Raw genomic sequence first — 18,491 nt, forward strand, 5'->3', positions numbered from 1 at the left:
ACTCAAAACGGTCAACCAGTTTACCTATCTCGGCTGCACCATTTCATCGGATGCAAGGATCGACAACGAGATAGACAACAGACTCGCCAAGGCAAATAGCGCCTTTGGAAGACGACACAAAAGAGTCTGGAAAAACCACCAACTGAAAACTTCACAAAGATTAGCGTATACAGAGCCGTTGTCATACCCACACTCCTGTTCGGCTCCGAATCATGGGTCCTCTACCGGCATCACCTATGGCTCCTAGAACGCTTCCACCAGCGTTGTCTCCACTCCATCCTCAACATTCATTGGAGCGACTTCATCTCCAACATCGAAGTACTCGATATGGCAGAGGCCAACAGCATCGAATCCACGCTGCTGAAGATCCAACTGCGCTGGGTGGGTCACGTCTCCAGAATGGAGGACCATCGCCTTCCCAAAATCGTGCTATATGGCGAACTCTCCACTGGCCACCGAGACAGAGGTGCACCAAAGAAGAGGTACAAGGACTGCCTAAAGAAAGCTCTTGGTACCTGCCACATTGACCACCACCAGTGGGCTGATATCGCCTCAAACCGTGCATCTTGGCACCTCACAGTTCGGCGGGCAGCAACCACCTTTGAAGAAGACCGCAGAGCCCACCTCACTGTCAAAAGGCAAAGGAGGAAAAACCCAACACCCAACCCCAACCAACCAATTTTCCCTTGCAACCGCTGCAACCGTGTCTGCCTGTCCCGTATCGGACTTGTCAGCCACAAACGAGCCTGCAGCTGACGTGGACATTACCCCTCCATAAATCTTCGTCCGCAAAGCCAAGCCAAAGAAAGAGTATGTCCAAGATATAATTAACTTTACCTTGCACAGCAAATTAGATCTTAAGGCAGGAGCATACATGTCAACTCTATGTTTTGATTAAAAACTGTCTCACTGAATAAATTACTGAATAAGGAATAACAAATATTTTTGAATGCAGTTATCTATAACTGACGAACATCTCAATATAAAAGCCAACTAACTCTCTTGTCGAAACTTGTCATAGGTATAAAAGGAGTAGAGCAGGGGCTAAGAATGCAGCCCTGACGTACCTTGATGCTAATGGAGATTGTGAAGGAGACGTTCTTACAAATCCTCACTGATTGGGGTGGGGCGTGAGGAAATCCAAGATCCAATTACAAGGTGGTGTATTTAGGCCCGTTTTGAGCTTTTCTGGTCAATTTTGAGGGGATATGGTGTTGAATGCCAAACTGTAATCGATAAAGAGCATCTGATATATGCATCTTTGCTGTTCAGGTGCTCTAGGGCTTTGTGTGGAGCTAGTGAGATGACATTTTCCATAGACCTGTTATTGCAGCAGGCAAACTGGAATGAATCCATGTCACTGCTTTAACACCAGCCTCTCAAAACACTACATCACTGTGGATGTGAACGCCACTGGTCGATAGTCATTTTGGGCACAGGAATGATTTAGGCATGCTTGAAATAGGTGGATACCACGTCTTGCTGAAGTGAGACGTTGAAGACAATAGAGTATAGATGCTTAGAAAATTTTCCACAAAATTAATTTACATTCCCCCCACCCCACCAAACCAGCTCAGATTTCTTTCAATATATTCACAGATATGAACATCACCGGTAAATATAATGCTCTACTGTTCTTGGTGACAGGCCTTGTTCAGAAACCACTCAAATTCCCATTTGGCAAAGTAAAAATTGGATTGGACAACTCTTACAATTTAGTACATGTCATCCTTCTTATAACTTTGAAAAAATAATAAAAAGAAGCCCATGAGACTAAATAGTTATATTTTAAACTCCATGCTCATGAAACACTCCCAACCTTGCAGCTTTCACACAAATTATGCAGGGCTTTAAATATATCTTAGCATCTCCCAACCTTGCAGCTTTCACACCCATTATGCAGGGCTTTAGGTATACCTTAGCATCTCCCAGCCTTGCAGCTTTCACACCCATTAGACAGGGCTTTAAGTATACCTTCGCATCTCCCAACCTTGCAGCTTTCACACCCATTTTGCAGGGCTTTAAGTATACCTTCGCATCTCCCAACCTTGCAGCTTTCACACCCATTATGCAGGGCTTTAAGTATACCTTCGCATCTCCCAACCTTGCAGCTTTCACACCCATTATGCAGGGCTTTAAGTATACCTTAGCATCTAAGATTGAATGGATGTGTCTGAGCTGCATGGTAAGATTTTGCACTGCATTATGCTCACCCTACGTTGTTTCATGTGCAAGTACAGAAGTTTCTCTTGTGCATGCTCTGAACTTTATGCCCAGTATTCTGGGCGACTCATTTTCTTTCTTCCCAGAGGGACATCTTTGCTAACTTTAGTCTGGCCAAAATCAGGAGCTGCTATGGTGTGAGATAATCATCAACAGGATTATCTTGATTCAAAATCCTTGAAGAATAGTGACCAAATAGTGAACTGCCTAATTCAGACCTGTGAAATTGTTATGTTAAGCCAAAATTCATTAAAGTCTCTACCCAAGCTGCTATCCATTTATTCAATTTGTGTTTCTGATGTTTGCCTTGGATCATACAAAGCAGATCTCAAAAGAGGTTGAATGTCCTACAGGCCGTTAGCCAAAGTAAATGGACATACATTAACATTCTTGTTCCCTGTCCAAAAATAATCAGTTTAAAGACGATCAAATTTTTCGACGATATCATATGTGATGCTCAGTTACGGATAATTTGTTCTCGTTAAGCTTTGAAGTATTCAACATTATAGCAATTAGAAAGTTATTCTGAATCTAGCATGTAAGGAATGAGACATTAGATATTCAGATGTTCAGCTATCATGTGATTATAGCTTGAGTAGCATTTCATAGATAGACCTTCATAGACATCTTGAACAAATCACTCATAAAGTTTATTAATTTTTCAAAGCAAAATATTTAAATAATTTTCCCTTTTTCGATGCTAGAAGCCATTTCAATATATATCATGTAACTTAATCCTCTGCATTAATTCAGCATTGATGATAGATTTATAATATTTCAAAGAATGCTTAAATTTCTTTCACCAACTCCAGCTCTATTCTTTTTCATCCTCCTATTGGTGTTGCATTGTTTCCCCTCAGCGCTGTTGAAAATGCTGGGTTTTAGTTCCAAGGGTAGGCGGCGGCGGCCCCGATCCGGGCAGGAGTAAGGGGGAGACGGCGGCCCCGGCCTCGGTCGAGTGAGGCAGGCGGAGGCCCCGATCCGGGCAGAGAGTGGGAGGCGGCGGCCCCAGTCCAGGCATAGGGTGAGCTGCGGCGGCCTCGGCCCCGGTCCGGGCAGTATGGACCGACCTAGGAGGGGAGGCAGACCCCTCCAGCCCGGGTAAAAAAAACCTGCATAGGAGAAGGCCACTCCGATATAAAAACCTACAACCCAAGGACCTCGCTGCCACGTCCCAGCTTGCTTGGCCACGGCACACGAACCATGGGTGTAAAGGGTGGGGCCAGTACTGCGCACACTGCACTCCACCTAAAAGCTCCTTTGCGCAGGCCCGAGGACAGGTCCACGTCCTCCCCCTCCACGTCCTCCCCCTCCACGTCCTCCCCCTCCATGTCCTCCCCCTCCACGTCCTCCCCCTCCACGTCCTCCCCCTCCACGTCCTCCCCCTCCACGTCCTCCCCCTCAAAAGATGCTCACAAACTCAAGCTAGCATGCTGGAACATCAGAACCATGCTAGACAAGGCTGACAGCCACCGACCTGATCATCGGTCTGCCCTCATTGCACATGAACTCCTCAGACTTGACATCGACATAGCCGCTCTCAGTGAAGTCCGCCTGGCAGATGTAGGCAGCCTCCAAGAACGCGGCGCGGGCTACACACTCTACTGGTCTGGCAAGCCTTCGGATGAACGACGCCTATCTGGCGTAGGCTTCATGGTCAAGAGCTTCATTGCCTCCAAACTCGAAAACCTTCTGACAGGCCTCTCGGACCGAATCATGTCCATGCGACTCCCCCTTCAAAACAAGCGTCGCATCACCCTCATCAGTGTCTATGCTCCAACCCTCCAGGCGGAACCAGCAGAAAAGGACAAGTTCTATACCGACCTGCGCAACCTCATCCAACGCACCCCTACAGCCGACAAGGTTGTCATCCTGGGCGACTTCAACGCTTGTGTCGGCAAAGACTCAGAAACCTGGCCAGGAATCCTGGGCAAGCATGGCGTCGGCAAGTGCAACGACAATGGGCGCCTCCTGTTGGAGCTCTGCGCAGAACAGCGGCTTGTCATTACAAACACCCTTTTTTAGCAGAGCACAGCCTTAAGACCACCTGGATGCATCCCCGATCCAAACACTGGCACCTCCTGGACTACATCCTGGTGCGAGAAAGTGACAAACGAGATGTGCTCCACACCAGGGTCATGCCTAGCGCGGAATGCCACACTGACCACTGGCTGGTTCGCTGCAAGCTCAACCTTCACTTCAAGCCAAAGCCCAGGAACAGTAAAGCCCCCAGAAAGAGGTTCAATGTTGGAAACCTGCAGTCAGACGAAGCGAGAGGAAACTTCCAGGCAAACCTCAAAGCAAAGCTCGACGATGCAACCCGCCTCACGGACCCGTCCCCTGAAACCTTCTGGGATCAGTTGAAGACTACCATACTGCAATCCACTGAAGAGGTACTGGGCTTCTCCTCCAGGAAAAACAAGGACTGGTTTGACAAAAATAGCCAGGAAATCCAGGAGCTGCTGGCAAAGAAGCAAGCTGCCCACCAGGCTCACCTTACAAAGCCGTCCTGTCCAGAGAAGAAACAAGCCTTCCGTCGCGCATGCAGCCATCTTCAGCGCAAACTCCGGGAGATCCAAAATGAGTGGTGGACTAGCCTCGCCAAACGAACCCAGCTCAGCGCGGACATTGGCGACTTCAGGGGTTTCTACGAGGCTCTAAAGGCTGTGTACGGCCCCTCACCCCAAGTCCAAAGCCCGCTGCGCAGCTCAGACGGCAAAGTCCTCCTCAGCGACAAGATCTCCATCCTCAACCGATGGTCAGAACACTTCCAATCTCTTTTCAGTGCCAACCGCTCAGTCCAAGATTCCGCCCTGCTCCAGCTCCCTCAACAGCCCCTAAGGCTAGAGCTGGATGAGGTCCTCACCCTGGATGAGACATATAAGGCAATCGAACAACTGAAAAGTGGCAAAGCAGCAGGTATGGATGGAATCCCCCCAGAGGTCTGGAAGGCTGGCGGCAAAACTCTGCATGCCAAACTGCATGAGTTTTTCAAGCTTTGTTGGGACCAAGGAAAACTGCCTCAGGATCTTCGTGATGCCACCATTATCACCCTGTACAAAAACAAAGGCGAGAAATCAGACTGCTCAAACTACAGGGGAATCACGTTGCTCTCTATTGCAGGCAAAATCTTCGCTAGGATTCTACTAAATAGAATAATACCTAGTGTCGCCGAGAATATTCTCCCAGAATCACAGTGCGACTTTCGCGCAAACAGAGGAACTACTGACATGGTCTTTGCCCTCAGACAGCTCCAAGAAAAGTGCAGAGAACAAAACAAAGGACTCTACATCACCTTTGTTGACCTCACCAAAGCCTTCGACACCGTGAGCAGGAAAGGGCTTTGGCAAATACTAGAGCGCATCGGATGTCCCCCAAAGTTCCTCAACATGATTATCCAACTGCACGAAAACCAACAAGGTCGGGTCAGATACAGCAATGAGCTCTCTGAACCCTTCTCCATTAACAATGGCGTGAAGCAAGGCTGTGTTCTCGCACCAACCCTCTTTTCAATCTTCTTCAGCATGATGCTGAACCAAGCCATGAAAGACCCCAACAATGAAGACGCTGTTTACATCCGGTACCGCACGGATGGCAGTCTCTTCAATCTGAGGCGCCAGCAAGCACACAGCAAGACACAAGAGAAACTTGTCCATGAACTACTCTTTGCAGACGATGCCGCTTTAGTTGCCCATTCAGAGCCAGCTCTTCAACGCTTGACGTCCTGTTTTGCGGAAACTGCCAAAATGTTTGGCCTGGAAGTCAGCCTGAAGAAAACTGAGGTCCTCCATCAGCCAGCTCCCCACCATGACTACCAGCCCCCCCACATCTCCATCGGGCACACAAAACTCAAAACGGTCAACTAGTTTACCTATCTCGGCTGCACCATTTCATCAGATGCAAGGATCGACAATGAGATAGACAATAGACTCGCCAAGGCAAATAGCGCCTTTGGAAGACTACACAAAAGAGTCTGGAAAAACGCTTCCACCAGCGTTGTCTCCGCTCCATCCTCAACATCCATTGGAGCGCTTTCATCCCTAACGTCGAAGTACTCGAGATGGCAGAGGTCGACAGCATCGAGTCCACGCTGCTGAAGATCCAGCTGCGCTGGATGGGTCACGTCTCCAGAATGGAGGACCATCGCCTTCCCAAGATCGTGTTATATGGCGAGCTCTCCACTGGCCACCGTGACAGAGGTGCACCAAAGAAAAGGTACAAGGACTGCCTAAAGAAATCTCTTGGTGCCTGCCACATTGACCACTGCCAGTGGGCTGATATCGCCTCAAACTGTGCATCTTGGCGCCTCACAGTTTGGCGGGCAGCAACCTCCTTTGAAGAAGACCGCAGAGCCCACCTCACTGTCAAAAGGCAAAGGAGGAAAAACCCAACACCCAACCCCAACCAACCAATTTTCCCCTGCAGCTGCTGCAACCATGTCTGCCTGTCCCGCATCGGACTTGTCAGCCACAAACGAGCCTGCAGCTGACGTGGACTTTTACCCCCTCCATAAATCTTCGTCCGCGAAGCCAAGCCAAAGAAGAAAAGAAGTTCCAAGGGGTTTAGGTGCTCTCTGATGCTTGCCCCTCCATGTTACATGAGTGCAGACACACGCATGGGCAATCTTCAGAAATGACCTTAACAAAGGGAAAAGGTCTGCAGCAATTTGCTCATCCCTACCCTGCAAGGTCTAACTATAGCAAAACTCCTGATATCCACCAGCTATGGGGATTGTTTGAAGCCGGATAAGTGTATTTTCCGGTTTCTTGAGACTTACTCTTACAATGCCCACACATATACACATTTATTAAGAATAAACAGTTTAACAGACAAAAATACAATTCTGTACTAACATTAAACAAACTTCACTTGCATAAACTTTAATGTATTTTACTTTATTTTCAGTCACATTCTTTGAAAACATTTAACTGTCTCTGTATCTGCAGGTTCCTCCCCCTCCATGGAGCCTCCCAAAAGATTAACCCCACCCCCCCAACAAGTTTACAGGTATACCCTCTGACTGGGGCAACTCTTACTAAGAAGAGAAAAAGAGACATTTTAAGAGAGTCACCCCAATGACAAGTGGCATCAACCGGCTCTTCCTCCCGGGTGATGCCGTTGCTGCTTCACACAACTTTATTTAAACAGTTGCTATGACCAAAGCACGACCAAGGCCCTCCGCTGGCTGAATATTTGCTCCAATCTTCCCCAAAGGTTTATGTGTTACTTCAGAGTACATTTACTATTACAATTTGAAACACACATGATTTTATTATTTAATTCTTATTTATTTTTCATTTTCTAAAAAAATTACTTTCCTCGTTTTTTTTTTGTTGCCCTTTGATTGAGGCTGCCAGTTCCTTGAATTCCGGATACCAAGAGTTTTATTGTAGATTTTATTTAGCCTTCTCATCTTGCTACAAATACAATTTTGAACTCAAAAAGTGCTGAGAGTAGAATGGACAGAAACATATCCTGGATTGGGGCTGGAATTGACTCAAAGATTCAAAGGTTGATTTTACTGTCATGGAATAATACTTTAACATTTGTCTGCTGTAAGGAAAACAAAGAATTGTCACGAGCGTTGCTCCAACAATAGGAGAAGGAGAATCAAAAGAGAGTCCCTTCAGAGACACGGAGATGGATATATTCTGGAAGAGTTCCTTTGAGATTGAATGGTGTCAGCTTGGTGGGTTAACTGAGTCAGTGAGACTATCATAGATGGTGGTGTATCAAGGGGTGAGGGGAATGAAGAAAGATCAGAGATTCACAGGCCAAATGGAGATTGGGGGGAAGAGGAGGAGGGGGGGGGGGTGCATGTTAGAGATTGGTGGCTGAGGAAAGAGGTGGGTGGAGCCTGGGCCAATGAGCTCAAGTTTATTATCCTACAACAGGTCAAAATGGCATTCTTCGGCCTTCAGTGCATAAACATGTAAACACATTGAGACATACAGCAAGGTAACAGGCCCTTTCAGCCCATGAGCCTCATGCTGCCCAATTATACCCAATTGACCTACAGCCCCGAAATGTTTTGAAGGGTGGGAGGAAACTGGAGCCCATGGGGAAAACCCACGCAGACAAGGGGAGAACGTACAAACTCCTTGCAGACAGCATGGGATTTGAACCCCGGTCCTGATCACTGGTGCTGTAACATCATTGCACCAACCGCTATGCTGCCCAATATACAGCCATAGCACATGTACACTATTTAGAAGCGATTTATAGGCAGTACATATATAAAAATAAATAAATAATAGAAGATTCTCGGAGGGGTTTCATGAGCAGTTTGAGCAGTCCATCAATCATTCAGCAGTCTCACTTCCCGTGGGAAGAAGTCGTTTCTCAACTTGGTGGTTTTGGCTCTGATACCTCTGTACCTTTCTCCCGACGGGAGTAGCTGGAAGATGCTGTGGGCAGGGTGGTTGGGGTCCTCAATGATTTTGCGCGCCCTCTTCAGACAACGATGCGAGTAGATCACGTTGATGTGGCGGGGGTGGGGGGTCCACTCTGATACAGCCCTCTACAACAACCATACCACACTGTGAGGCCAGGACGCTCTCGACAGAGCTCCTATCAATGATGATAAAGTGATATCGATCACAATGTGGATGGTGGAGCATAGGTCGGTGTGCAAGTGTAAGGTAGGGGCATTACTGCAGTGGGTGCATTGCTTCATGAATCAAAGGGAAGCCTTCTTCAGTGGGATCCAAATCCATTCCTGCATTGTGAGGACACAGTTTTCCCAAGAGCGCTCCAATAACACTGGAGAGGAGCTAGATGAATAAAAATACATTGCACACATAGGAATTATGTGAAAACTTCAAGATGGGAGGAGGAACAAGTGATTGAGTGGATCATGGGAGAGGCTTGCATGTCACCTTTTTAAAATATGGACAACATTTAGAAAGCAGCCATGGCCCCACGTTTGACGTGATCACTGCAGATTTCACGCATAAAAGACGTAAAAGCATTCAAACCAAAAGCAGAAGATATTGGAAAATATTCAAATTCTCATTCTTCATCTGTGGAGAGAGAAAAGCAGTTAACATTTCAGGTCACTAGGCCTTTCCACAAAGCTGGAGTTGCTGGCAGTTCTCCAAAGATCCACTGTGCTGGGACTTATCAGTGTTGAGTCTGCAATACTTGATGTTCTGAGGAGCAGAACTATAGTTGGATACAAAGAGTTTTCCTCTGTGATATTTAAATTTATACTTATTTTTAAACTTTTGACATACAGCATGTTAACATTTCGGCCCATGAACCCATGCCACCCTATTTACACCCAATTAACCTACACCCCTGGTACGATTCGAATGGTGGGAGGAAACCAGAGCCCCCGGGGAAAACCCACACAGACATGGGAGAATGTACCAACTCCTTACAGATAGCCTGGCTTTCGAGCCCCGGTCCTAATTGAGGCGCTGTAAAGGCGTGGCTCTAACTGCTACACCGATCATTCCGCCCTGATCTCCTACCATCCCTGAGTAGAATGAATGAAAAAGTGTGTGGTCAGCTGACTGATAAATATATTCCTGAGGATGACCTAGGATTGGAGAGAAGATCACGGTTAGCACAATGCTGTTTGAGCCCTGGTGACCGGGGTTTGAATTCGGTGCTATCTGTACATTCTCCCTCTGTCTACATAGGCTTTCTCCAACCCTTCAAAACCTACCAGGGGTGTAGGTCCATTGGTGTAATTGGGTGACACAGGCCCATGGGCTGAGAGGGCCTGCAACAAAGTATAAATTTTTGCCTTTAAAATCATTTAAAAAATCTACTGGGAATCTGAAATAACAACTAAAAGTATTGGAAACAACAGGTTAGGCAGCATCCATGGAAAGCAATAGATGTTTCAACCAAAAATCCTTCATCATGAATATCCACAGATGTTGCCTGACTCTCTGAGTTCCTCCTGAACTCTGTGTTGCTGCAGTCTTCCAGCATCTGCAGTCTTTTTTGTTTACCTCTTAATTGGGAGCTGAAAGGATAACCAGGACCAGAAAGAGCTCCAATATACCATGAGAAAAGATCATTTGAGAGAGTGAACGGATAAAGGGTGAGCAGTTGAGATGAAAATGAAATGATTCACATTTCTTGGATCCGGCTTCAAACAATCCCCATAGCTGGCATCTTGGATTTCCACATGCCATGGAATTTTGTTTAAGTGTTTTATGAGCCGATTAATGTAACTTTGCATGCCAAGTATCCTCTATACAGATGCCCCTCAATTTATTTATTTTTTGTTGGGTTGTGGACACTGCTGGTAAAGACTCCTCTCTAATTGTCCTGAAGATGTTGGTTGTAAACTCATCTCTTGATCCACTGCAGGCCTATTGTTGAAGATGCATTGCAGTCCTATTAGAAAGGTTGTTCCAGGATTGATCATTGGGGACCAGGCAGAATAATAGTCTGACCCAGGCTAGTAGTGCGGAAGGGCTGGTTTCTTGGCTGCAGTGTCCTATGGTTCTGTGATTCAGTAGCAAGGGAACAGCAATAGATTGGCAAGTGCAGACACCAGGTAGCTTGTAAAGGAATCTGTGTGGCCTCCTTCTATGATGGAAAGAATGGCATAGAGATTCAAAGCAGTTAGCACAGCATCAGTGAACAGTTGGAATCTGGTGCTACCTGAAAGGAGTTTGTATGTTCTCTCCCTGTCTGCATGGGGTTCCTCCAGGTTTCCTCCCACCTTTCAAAACATATGGGGGTTGTAAGTCAATTTGGGCAGATCAGTACAGGGCCAGAAGGGCCTGTCTAAATTTAAAACTTAAAATTAAAAATCTACCTGGAATGCAGAGGAGAAAGATAGAAAGGCCACACGTGTGCAGACAATCCGACCATCTGCACTACCAGTTGCTTTTTAATCATCCAATACAAGTACCTGGGATAATAGATGCAGTGGGGGTGATTACAGTCATGGGACTGAAGTAAATGTGCTAGTGTGTCAGGTAAGGACGGATCATCCACTCCTTTGGAGTTTACCTTCCTTCTGTAGCACATCGGAGCCTTAATAAGATTTTCCATTTCCTCTCTTTGTTCACCTGGGATTTTCATGTGGTCCAAATTTTTTTTTGGATTTTTGTATGCAGTTTAATGTAACTGTGTGCCAAGTATCCTCCATACCTTTGCCTTTCATTTATTTTATTCCATTCCAACTATTTACATTGTCCCTAAACCATTAAACTTTTGGCTCAGATCACTGATTTAATCTTCCTGATCTCTACTTGTACACGGGACATTTTCTTTGTTCTTTCTTCAGCAACATTCCCACCCCAAGAATGATTCTCGTAGCCTGGCTGTCAATTGCAAACTGTTCACCTCAGACATTCTTCCTGAAAGACTGTCAGCCTGAGACTTGAACTCATTCTTTTTGCCACTTTGACCTGCTAACATTTTAGATTTTTGTTACTCCATGTATTTTCTTGCCTGCACAACGCATCAGGGCAACACGGCTGGGGTAGCGGTTAGCACAATGCCTTTACAGCGCCGGTGATCAGGACCAGATGGGGTTCGAATCCTGCGTTGTTAGGAGTTTGTACATTCTCCCCATGTCTGCGGGGGTTTTCTCCAGGGGCTCTGATTTCTTCCCACTGGTCTAAATGTACCGAGGGGTGTAGGATAAATGGGGGTGAAACTGGGCAGCACGGACTTGTGGGCCGAAATGGCCTCTTGCCATTGCTGTTGGTTTAAATTTAAAAAAATAAATTAAAATTGCTTTATGGCAGGATCAAGTGACAAAATTTTACTTTTCCTCTCTTATTTGTATCTGTACAGAACATACACCAAGAGAGTTCACAAGGAGCAGATGTTTGTGTCCCTGAGGACCACCTTTCATGAGACCTTGGAACAGCTGTAAAATCTTCAGTTAATCTCATGTGCAATACAATAAAATTTCCAGAACCATATATACAAGGGATATATAACAATTGGTGCATTTGGAAAATATCATACCCCATCTCTTTCTGTTTGCAGCTTCTATATTTTTTTTTGTAGACGAACCATAAAAGTAGTCACCAGAATCATTCTTTCCCTGATAATTGCATAATAAACTGTTATGCAGGCAGCTCCTTGCAATGAATCACTGATTAAATCAACAATATGGGGACTTGATGTGGATGTGGCAATTAGTTATTTCCTGGATCATCGTTAGAAGTGCCAGTGATGTTTGATGAGAGAAAGACAAAGGCAAATTATGACCAGCTGCAACCACAAGGCAGTCATGTCATGAGAAGACCACTCATTGCTTTCCTTCAATTAACATAATCCTTTCAGCTAAAGAAATTCCATGTGCCATAGAAGATAAATGAATGAGTGACTGACAGCCCCGTCAACAAAATTCTATTCATTGTGCTTGTAAATTTAAAAAAAAATCACAAGACCAACTGAACTTTTATGTCCAATTTATTTTTGGAATAATGTGAATGGGAAAATACTTCATTGTTCTGTGAAGTGATGTCATTCAATGTTCTATTAGCAATATTAAAGAGTAGATGAAAATAACTTTTTTTTGATAGGGCAGCTCATCGTTTGGAATAAGTTATTTGAGCACAATGAAGCAGAATTATTGCATTCTTTAACTTATATGTAATATTAATCACATATTTATCAGTTAAAAGTCTGAATAATTTACCTTTCCTCATGCCTGAAAAGTCACAGTGCCTCTTATTCTGTCAGTATAAAACTTACATTTAAAATTCACTCACATACCTCCTTTCTCCAGACCCATACCAGATGCCAAGTGTCTAGTATCTGGCAGATCCATCGATTTCACAGCTCTGGCGAGCAAGTAGGCGGAGAAAATTCTGTATAACTATGATTTATTGCAGTAACTCTAGCCCTTTGTGTAAAGCTACTCACAAGGTATTGAGTTTTAAAGATTATTTAATTCAGTGAGGAATTAGAAATATAACATCACATGCAAGGGTATCCGGTATTTGTGAGAAACTTTACCTCTCTCGTGCAACACTCAGGTAAAGTCCGAGAGAGAGAGTTGTTGCAGGAAACATAGAACATTAAAGCACAGTACAGGCCCTTCACCCTTCAATGTTGTGCTGACCTCTATATTCCTACCAAAAAAAAAACTCAACCATGCCTATCTCATAACCCTTTATTTTTCGTGTGCCTGTCCAAGAGCCTCCACTGCCACTCCAGGCAAGGGATTCCAGGTACCCACAACTCCTGATATCCCCCTAAACTTTCCTCCTTTCACTTTATACAGATGTCCTCTGGTGTTTGCTACTCCCATCCTGGGAAAAGGCATTGGCTGACTAACCCATCCATGCCTCTCTCTGCCTGTTCTTATTGCTCCTATTGTTGAGGCGAAGGTCACTGAAACAAACACAATACTGAGAATACCCAATAGATCTATTTTTGATCATGATTTGTGGCTTAAAAAAAAGACAATAGTTGGCAAGATAGAGTGTGTGTGTGTGTGTGTGTGTGTGTGTGTGTGTGTGTGTGTGTGTGTGTATGTGTGAGAGAGAGAGAGAGGGTGAGTCTGTGTGTGAGTGTGTGAGAGAGTCTGTGTGTGTGAGAGAGTCTGTGTGTGAGAGTGAGTGAGTCTGTATGTGTGTGTGAGAGTGATTCTGTGTGTGAGCATGTGAGAGTGAGTCTGAGTCTGTATGTATGTGTGAGAGTGATTCTGTGTGTGAGCATGTGAGAGTGAGTCTGAGTCTGTATGTGTGTGTGAGAGTGATTCTGTGTGTGAGCATGTGAGAGTGAGTCTGAGTCTGTGTGTTTGTGTGTGAGAGTGTGTGAGAGTGAGAGAGTGTGTGTGTATCTGTGTGTGTGTGAGAGAGTCTGTGTGTGAGTATGTGTGAGAGAGTTTGAGAGAGTGTGTGAGAGAGTGTGTGTGAGAGTGTGTCTGTGTGTGTGAGAGAGTATCTGTGTGTGTGTGAGAGTGAGTCTGTGTATGAGTGTGTGAGAGAGAGAGTGAGTCTGTGTGTGAGTGTGTGAGAGAGAGAGTGAGTCTGTGTGTGAGTGTGTGAGAGAGAGAGTGAGTCTGTGTGTGTGTGTGAGAGTGATTCTGTGTGTGAGCATGTGAGAGTGAGTCTGAGTCTGTGTGTTTGTGTGTGAGAGAGTCTGTGTGTGTGAGAGAGTGAGTCTGTATGTGTGTGTGAGAGTGATTCTGTGTGTGAGCATGTGAGAGTGAGTCTGAGTCTGCGTGTTTGTGTGTGAGAGTGTGTGAGAGTGAGAGAGAGTGTGTGTGTATCTGTGTGTGTGTGAGAGAGAGTCTGTGTGTGAGAGAGTTTGAGAGAGTGTGTGAGAGAGTGTGTGTGAGAGTGTGTCTGTGTGTGTGAGAGAGTATCTGTGTGTGTGTGAGAGTGAGTCTGTGTATGAGTGTGTGAGAGAGTGAGTCTGTGTGAGTGTGTGAGAGAGAGAGTGAGTCTGTGTGTGTGTGTGAGAGTGATTCTGTGTGTGAGCATGTGAGAGTGAGTCTGAGTGTTTGTGTGTGAGAGAGTGTGAGTGAGAGTGTGTGTGTGTGTGTGAGAGAGAGAGAGAGTTTGTGTGTATGTTTGAGAGAGTCTGTGTGAGAGTGTGTGAGAGTGTGTCTGTGTGTGAGCATGTGAGAGTGAGCCTGAGTCTGTGTGTTTGTGTGTGAGAGTGTGTGAGTGAGAGTGTGTGTGTGTGTGTGTGTGTGTGTGTGTGTGTGTGTGTGTGTGTGTGTGTGTGTGTGTGTGTGTGTGTGTGAGAGAGAGAGAGAGAGAATGAGTCTGTGTGTGAGTGTGTGAGAGAGTCTGTGTGTGTGAGAGAGTGTGTGTGAGAGTGAGTGAGTCTGTATGTGTGTGTGAGAGTGATTCTGTGTGTGAGCATGTGAGAGTGAGTCTGAGTCTGCGTGTTTGTGTGTGAGAGTGTGTGAGAGTGAGAGAGAGTGTGTGTGTATCTGTGTGTGTGTGAGAGAGAGTCTGTGTGTGAGTATGTGTGAGAGAGTTTGAGAGAGTCTGTGTGAGAGAGTGTGTGTGAGAGTGTGTCTGTGTGTGTGAGAGAGTATCTGTGTGTGTGTGAGAGTGAGTCTGTGTATGAGTGTGTGAGAGAGAGAGTGAGTCTATGTGTGAGTGTGTGAGAGAGAGAGTGAGTCTGTGTGTGTGTGTGAGAGTGATTCTGTGTGTGAGCATGTGAGTGAGTCTGAGTCTGTGTGTTTGTGTGTGAGAGTGTTTGAGTGAGAGTGTGTGTATGTGTGTGTGTGTGTGTGTGTGTGTGTGTGTGTGTGTGTGTGTGGTGTGTGTGTGTGTGTGAGAGAGAGTCTGTGTGTGAGTATGTTTGAGAGAGTCTGTGTGAGACTGTGTGAGAGTGTGTCTGTGTGTGAGCATGTGAGAGTGAGCCTGAGTCTGTGTGTTTGTGTGTGAGAGTGTGTGAGTGAGAGTGTGTGTGTGTGTGTGTGTGTGTGTGGTGTGTGTGTGTGTGTGTGTGTGTGTGTGTGAGAGAGAGAGAGTCTGTGTGTGAGTATGTTTGAGAGTCTGTGTGAGACTGTGTGAGAGTGTGTGTCTGTGTGTGTGTGTGAGAGTGAGTCTGTGTGTGAGTGTGAGAGAGAGTGAGTCTGTGTGTGTGAGAGAGAGAGTGAGTCTGTGTGTGTGAGTGATTCTGTGTGTGAGCATGTGAGAGAGAGTCTGTGTGTTTGTGTGTGAGAGTGAGTGTGTGTGTGTGTGTGTGTGTGTGTGATGCGTCCACATATTCATTTTAGGTACAGGTTTTCAGTTCACTGGTTATTTTATTAGTAGATGATTCAAATCAAGTGTCGAGAGAGTGAGAAAGAGAGAGAGAGGAGACTCACAGTTAGTTATAAAAGGAGAAAGAGAAGCGTTTACCCCATCCTAATCCTGGCAGGATTGTGACAGGCCCATTCTTTCTCAATCAGTTTAAAAAGGGCACAGGCATTTATAATACAAGCCAATTTCTGTCATTGTTCATTGCTGATCCTAAGCCCCACAAGCCTAATAAAAGTGGCATTCACATTTCAGATTGAGAACAGCTTGCACAATACATTTGCTTAAAGGCAAGTGAGAGAAATTTGCTCGCCAGGTTATACTATTTAATCAATTAGGTGTCACATTCCTAAGAAGCCAACAAAAATTTGAATTCAAATTTAAGGCTATTTTTATTCTATACTTCTGCATTGATTTGTTTTATTTTCAATTACAAATTAAACTTGAACATGTGGGGTGCAGTTCATGTAATGAGGTAACACGTCAAGACATGTATAAGTAGAGCTTTTATTCTGGTATGCAGTACAGAACAGAAACATTGACTTCATGGTTTAAGAAAAACAATGCATTCACACCTTATGACCTATTGCTGTCAGCAGATCATTAGGCTGTTTCTGAATTTATTTTAGCCATTTTAAAAAATAAAACCAACAAATATGATTTAAGTTCATCACATTCAACAGCTGAAGATAAGGCGAGGAATGAACAATCGAAATTGACCATGAATGTTCAATGTTAAGACACCAGGCTTTTTGTTTGCATATTGAAGGCAAGCTGTTCCCTCCTATTAAAGTTACTTTCAGAAAGTTGGTCTTCATCAAATTTGTTACAGTTCACTGCTAAAACTGTTCTCTTTTTCCTGGGGTCATTTACAGCATTTCTGATGTGGAAACATGGACTGGAAACCTAACGTTTCTACTATTTTAAGAATTCTTCATGCAAATTTGATATGCAAAAAGTAAACACAAACCTTTCAACCCCTTACCCGGGAATTCTGATTGTGTTCAGTCGCTTGCCCAAGTTTATCTATAATTGCATTTACTTTTTTGTTTCAGGTGAATTTGTTGCATTATTCCAAAATGAAAACATGAACACTGAATTATTATTTGACATCCCTGAGATCAATTTACACAGAACCGTAGAGAATCTTTCAGCTTTGCAGAATTCAATCAGAGCTCTAATGGCAAATCAGAAAGATTTTAACTGAAATTATAACCATCTGCATCTTGTATTATGTCAAAATAATTACTTTCTCATGTTACATCTCAAAAACACAGTGTCATGCTAGTTTACCCAAGGTTTTTTTAAATATATGTAAGAGTTATAGGGTTGACATAGCTCTTGGAGTAATTACATGAAATCTAAAAAATAAAATCCCGAAATATCTGACACAACATAAAACTTTTACCTTTGTATGAGAACTTCAGGCGAGGTTTACTTTGCGTCCAGGCTTCACTGGTAGGTAAAAGAAAGAAGAAAACAACACAGCAGCACATAACAATAACCCTTGCAGAAGGAAGCGTGTTTCTGCAATCCCTTTCCCCAATTAGAATTGTACACTCCATGTTACAAGGCTACAGCATGACTCCAGTGCACGCCAGTTCCTCTGTATACCAATTCAATTCATTAGAATGCACTGTTGAAATAGTTCTGAAACTAATGGTGGGAGTGCTGAACCTCCTGCCAATCGGACTCCATCAATTTGCATAAGTTCCAAAAGGAGCAGATTTACTTTAAAGCCAGCAGTGTTGACATCTGCAGAATAACACTTTTAAGATGTAAATAATTAATAAAGAGCGGATGATGGGAACTAACTTCTTTTAAGAGAGATTTGATTTTCAATGAAAATAATCAGTTTTGATCAGTTATGCATGGTGCAAATAAATCGTCAATTTTATGAACAAAGTATATTTTGGAAAAAATGCAATTTAATTGGGAAAATATATAATCTCTGTTATTTGCAAATTTCACCGCTTTAGCGTCCGACTCACCAACTGATTTTTCTCTGGTTCTCCGCAGCTGAACACCTACATTTACCGTTCTAAACGAGAGCTTCCTAGACCCAACCATTTTAACTTCCCTCACCATTGTGTTCTTGGCCTTATCCATTATCTGGGTGAGGCCCAAACTTAAACTTGAGGAACATCATATTTTAAATTTAGACATACAGCACAGTAACAGGCCCTTCCAGCCTACAAGCCCACGCCGTCCAATCACATCCAACTGACCTACACCAAAGGTACGTTTTGAAGGGTGGAAGGAAATTGGAGTACCCGGAGGAGATCCACGCAGACATAGAGAGAACATACAAACTCCTTACAGAGAGTGCCTAATTCGAACACTGGTTGCTGGCGCTGCAACAGGGTTGCACTAACCACTACTCTAACCGTAGTCGCCCTTTGTATGACTTAATGCCTTATCAAGTAATTTGATAAAACAGTACACACAGTACAATTACTTGTTTTACTGACCATATTCTTCCTGGACAGCCTTAAACTTAACTACATGAACATTAATTTTACTAATTTTAGGTAACTCCCACTCCATCTGGTATCACTGTCTCAAACT

The 18,491-nt window shown here is 44.4% G+C and overlaps 1 protein-coding gene across 2 annotated transcripts in view; it reads right to left on the reverse strand.

Moving 5' to 3' along the window:
* Positions 1–17,540, reverse strand: part of LOC138765093 (semaphorin-3D-like) — a 90,155-nt gene extending 72,615 nt beyond the window's left edge. Inside the window, exon 1 of one of the 2 annotated variants that reach the window (XM_069941799.1) lies at positions 17,332–17,540. In XM_069941799.1, the coding sequence (XP_069797900.1) occupies positions 17,332–17,488 (157 nt within the window). In that variant the 5' untranslated portion in view covers positions 17,489–17,540. The remainder of the gene's footprint in view (positions 1–17,331) is intronic. The other variant, XM_069941801.1, reaches the window with a different exon arrangement.
* Positions 17,541–18,491: the final 951 nt, after the last annotated feature.

The sequence above is a fragment of the Narcine bancroftii genome, chromosome 5 (genome assembly GCF_036971445.1).
Source record: "Narcine bancroftii isolate sNarBan1 chromosome 5, sNarBan1.hap1, whole genome shotgun sequence".
NCBI classification, from domain to species: Eukaryota; Metazoa; Chordata; class Chondrichthyes; order Torpediniformes; family Narcinidae; genus Narcine; species Narcine bancroftii.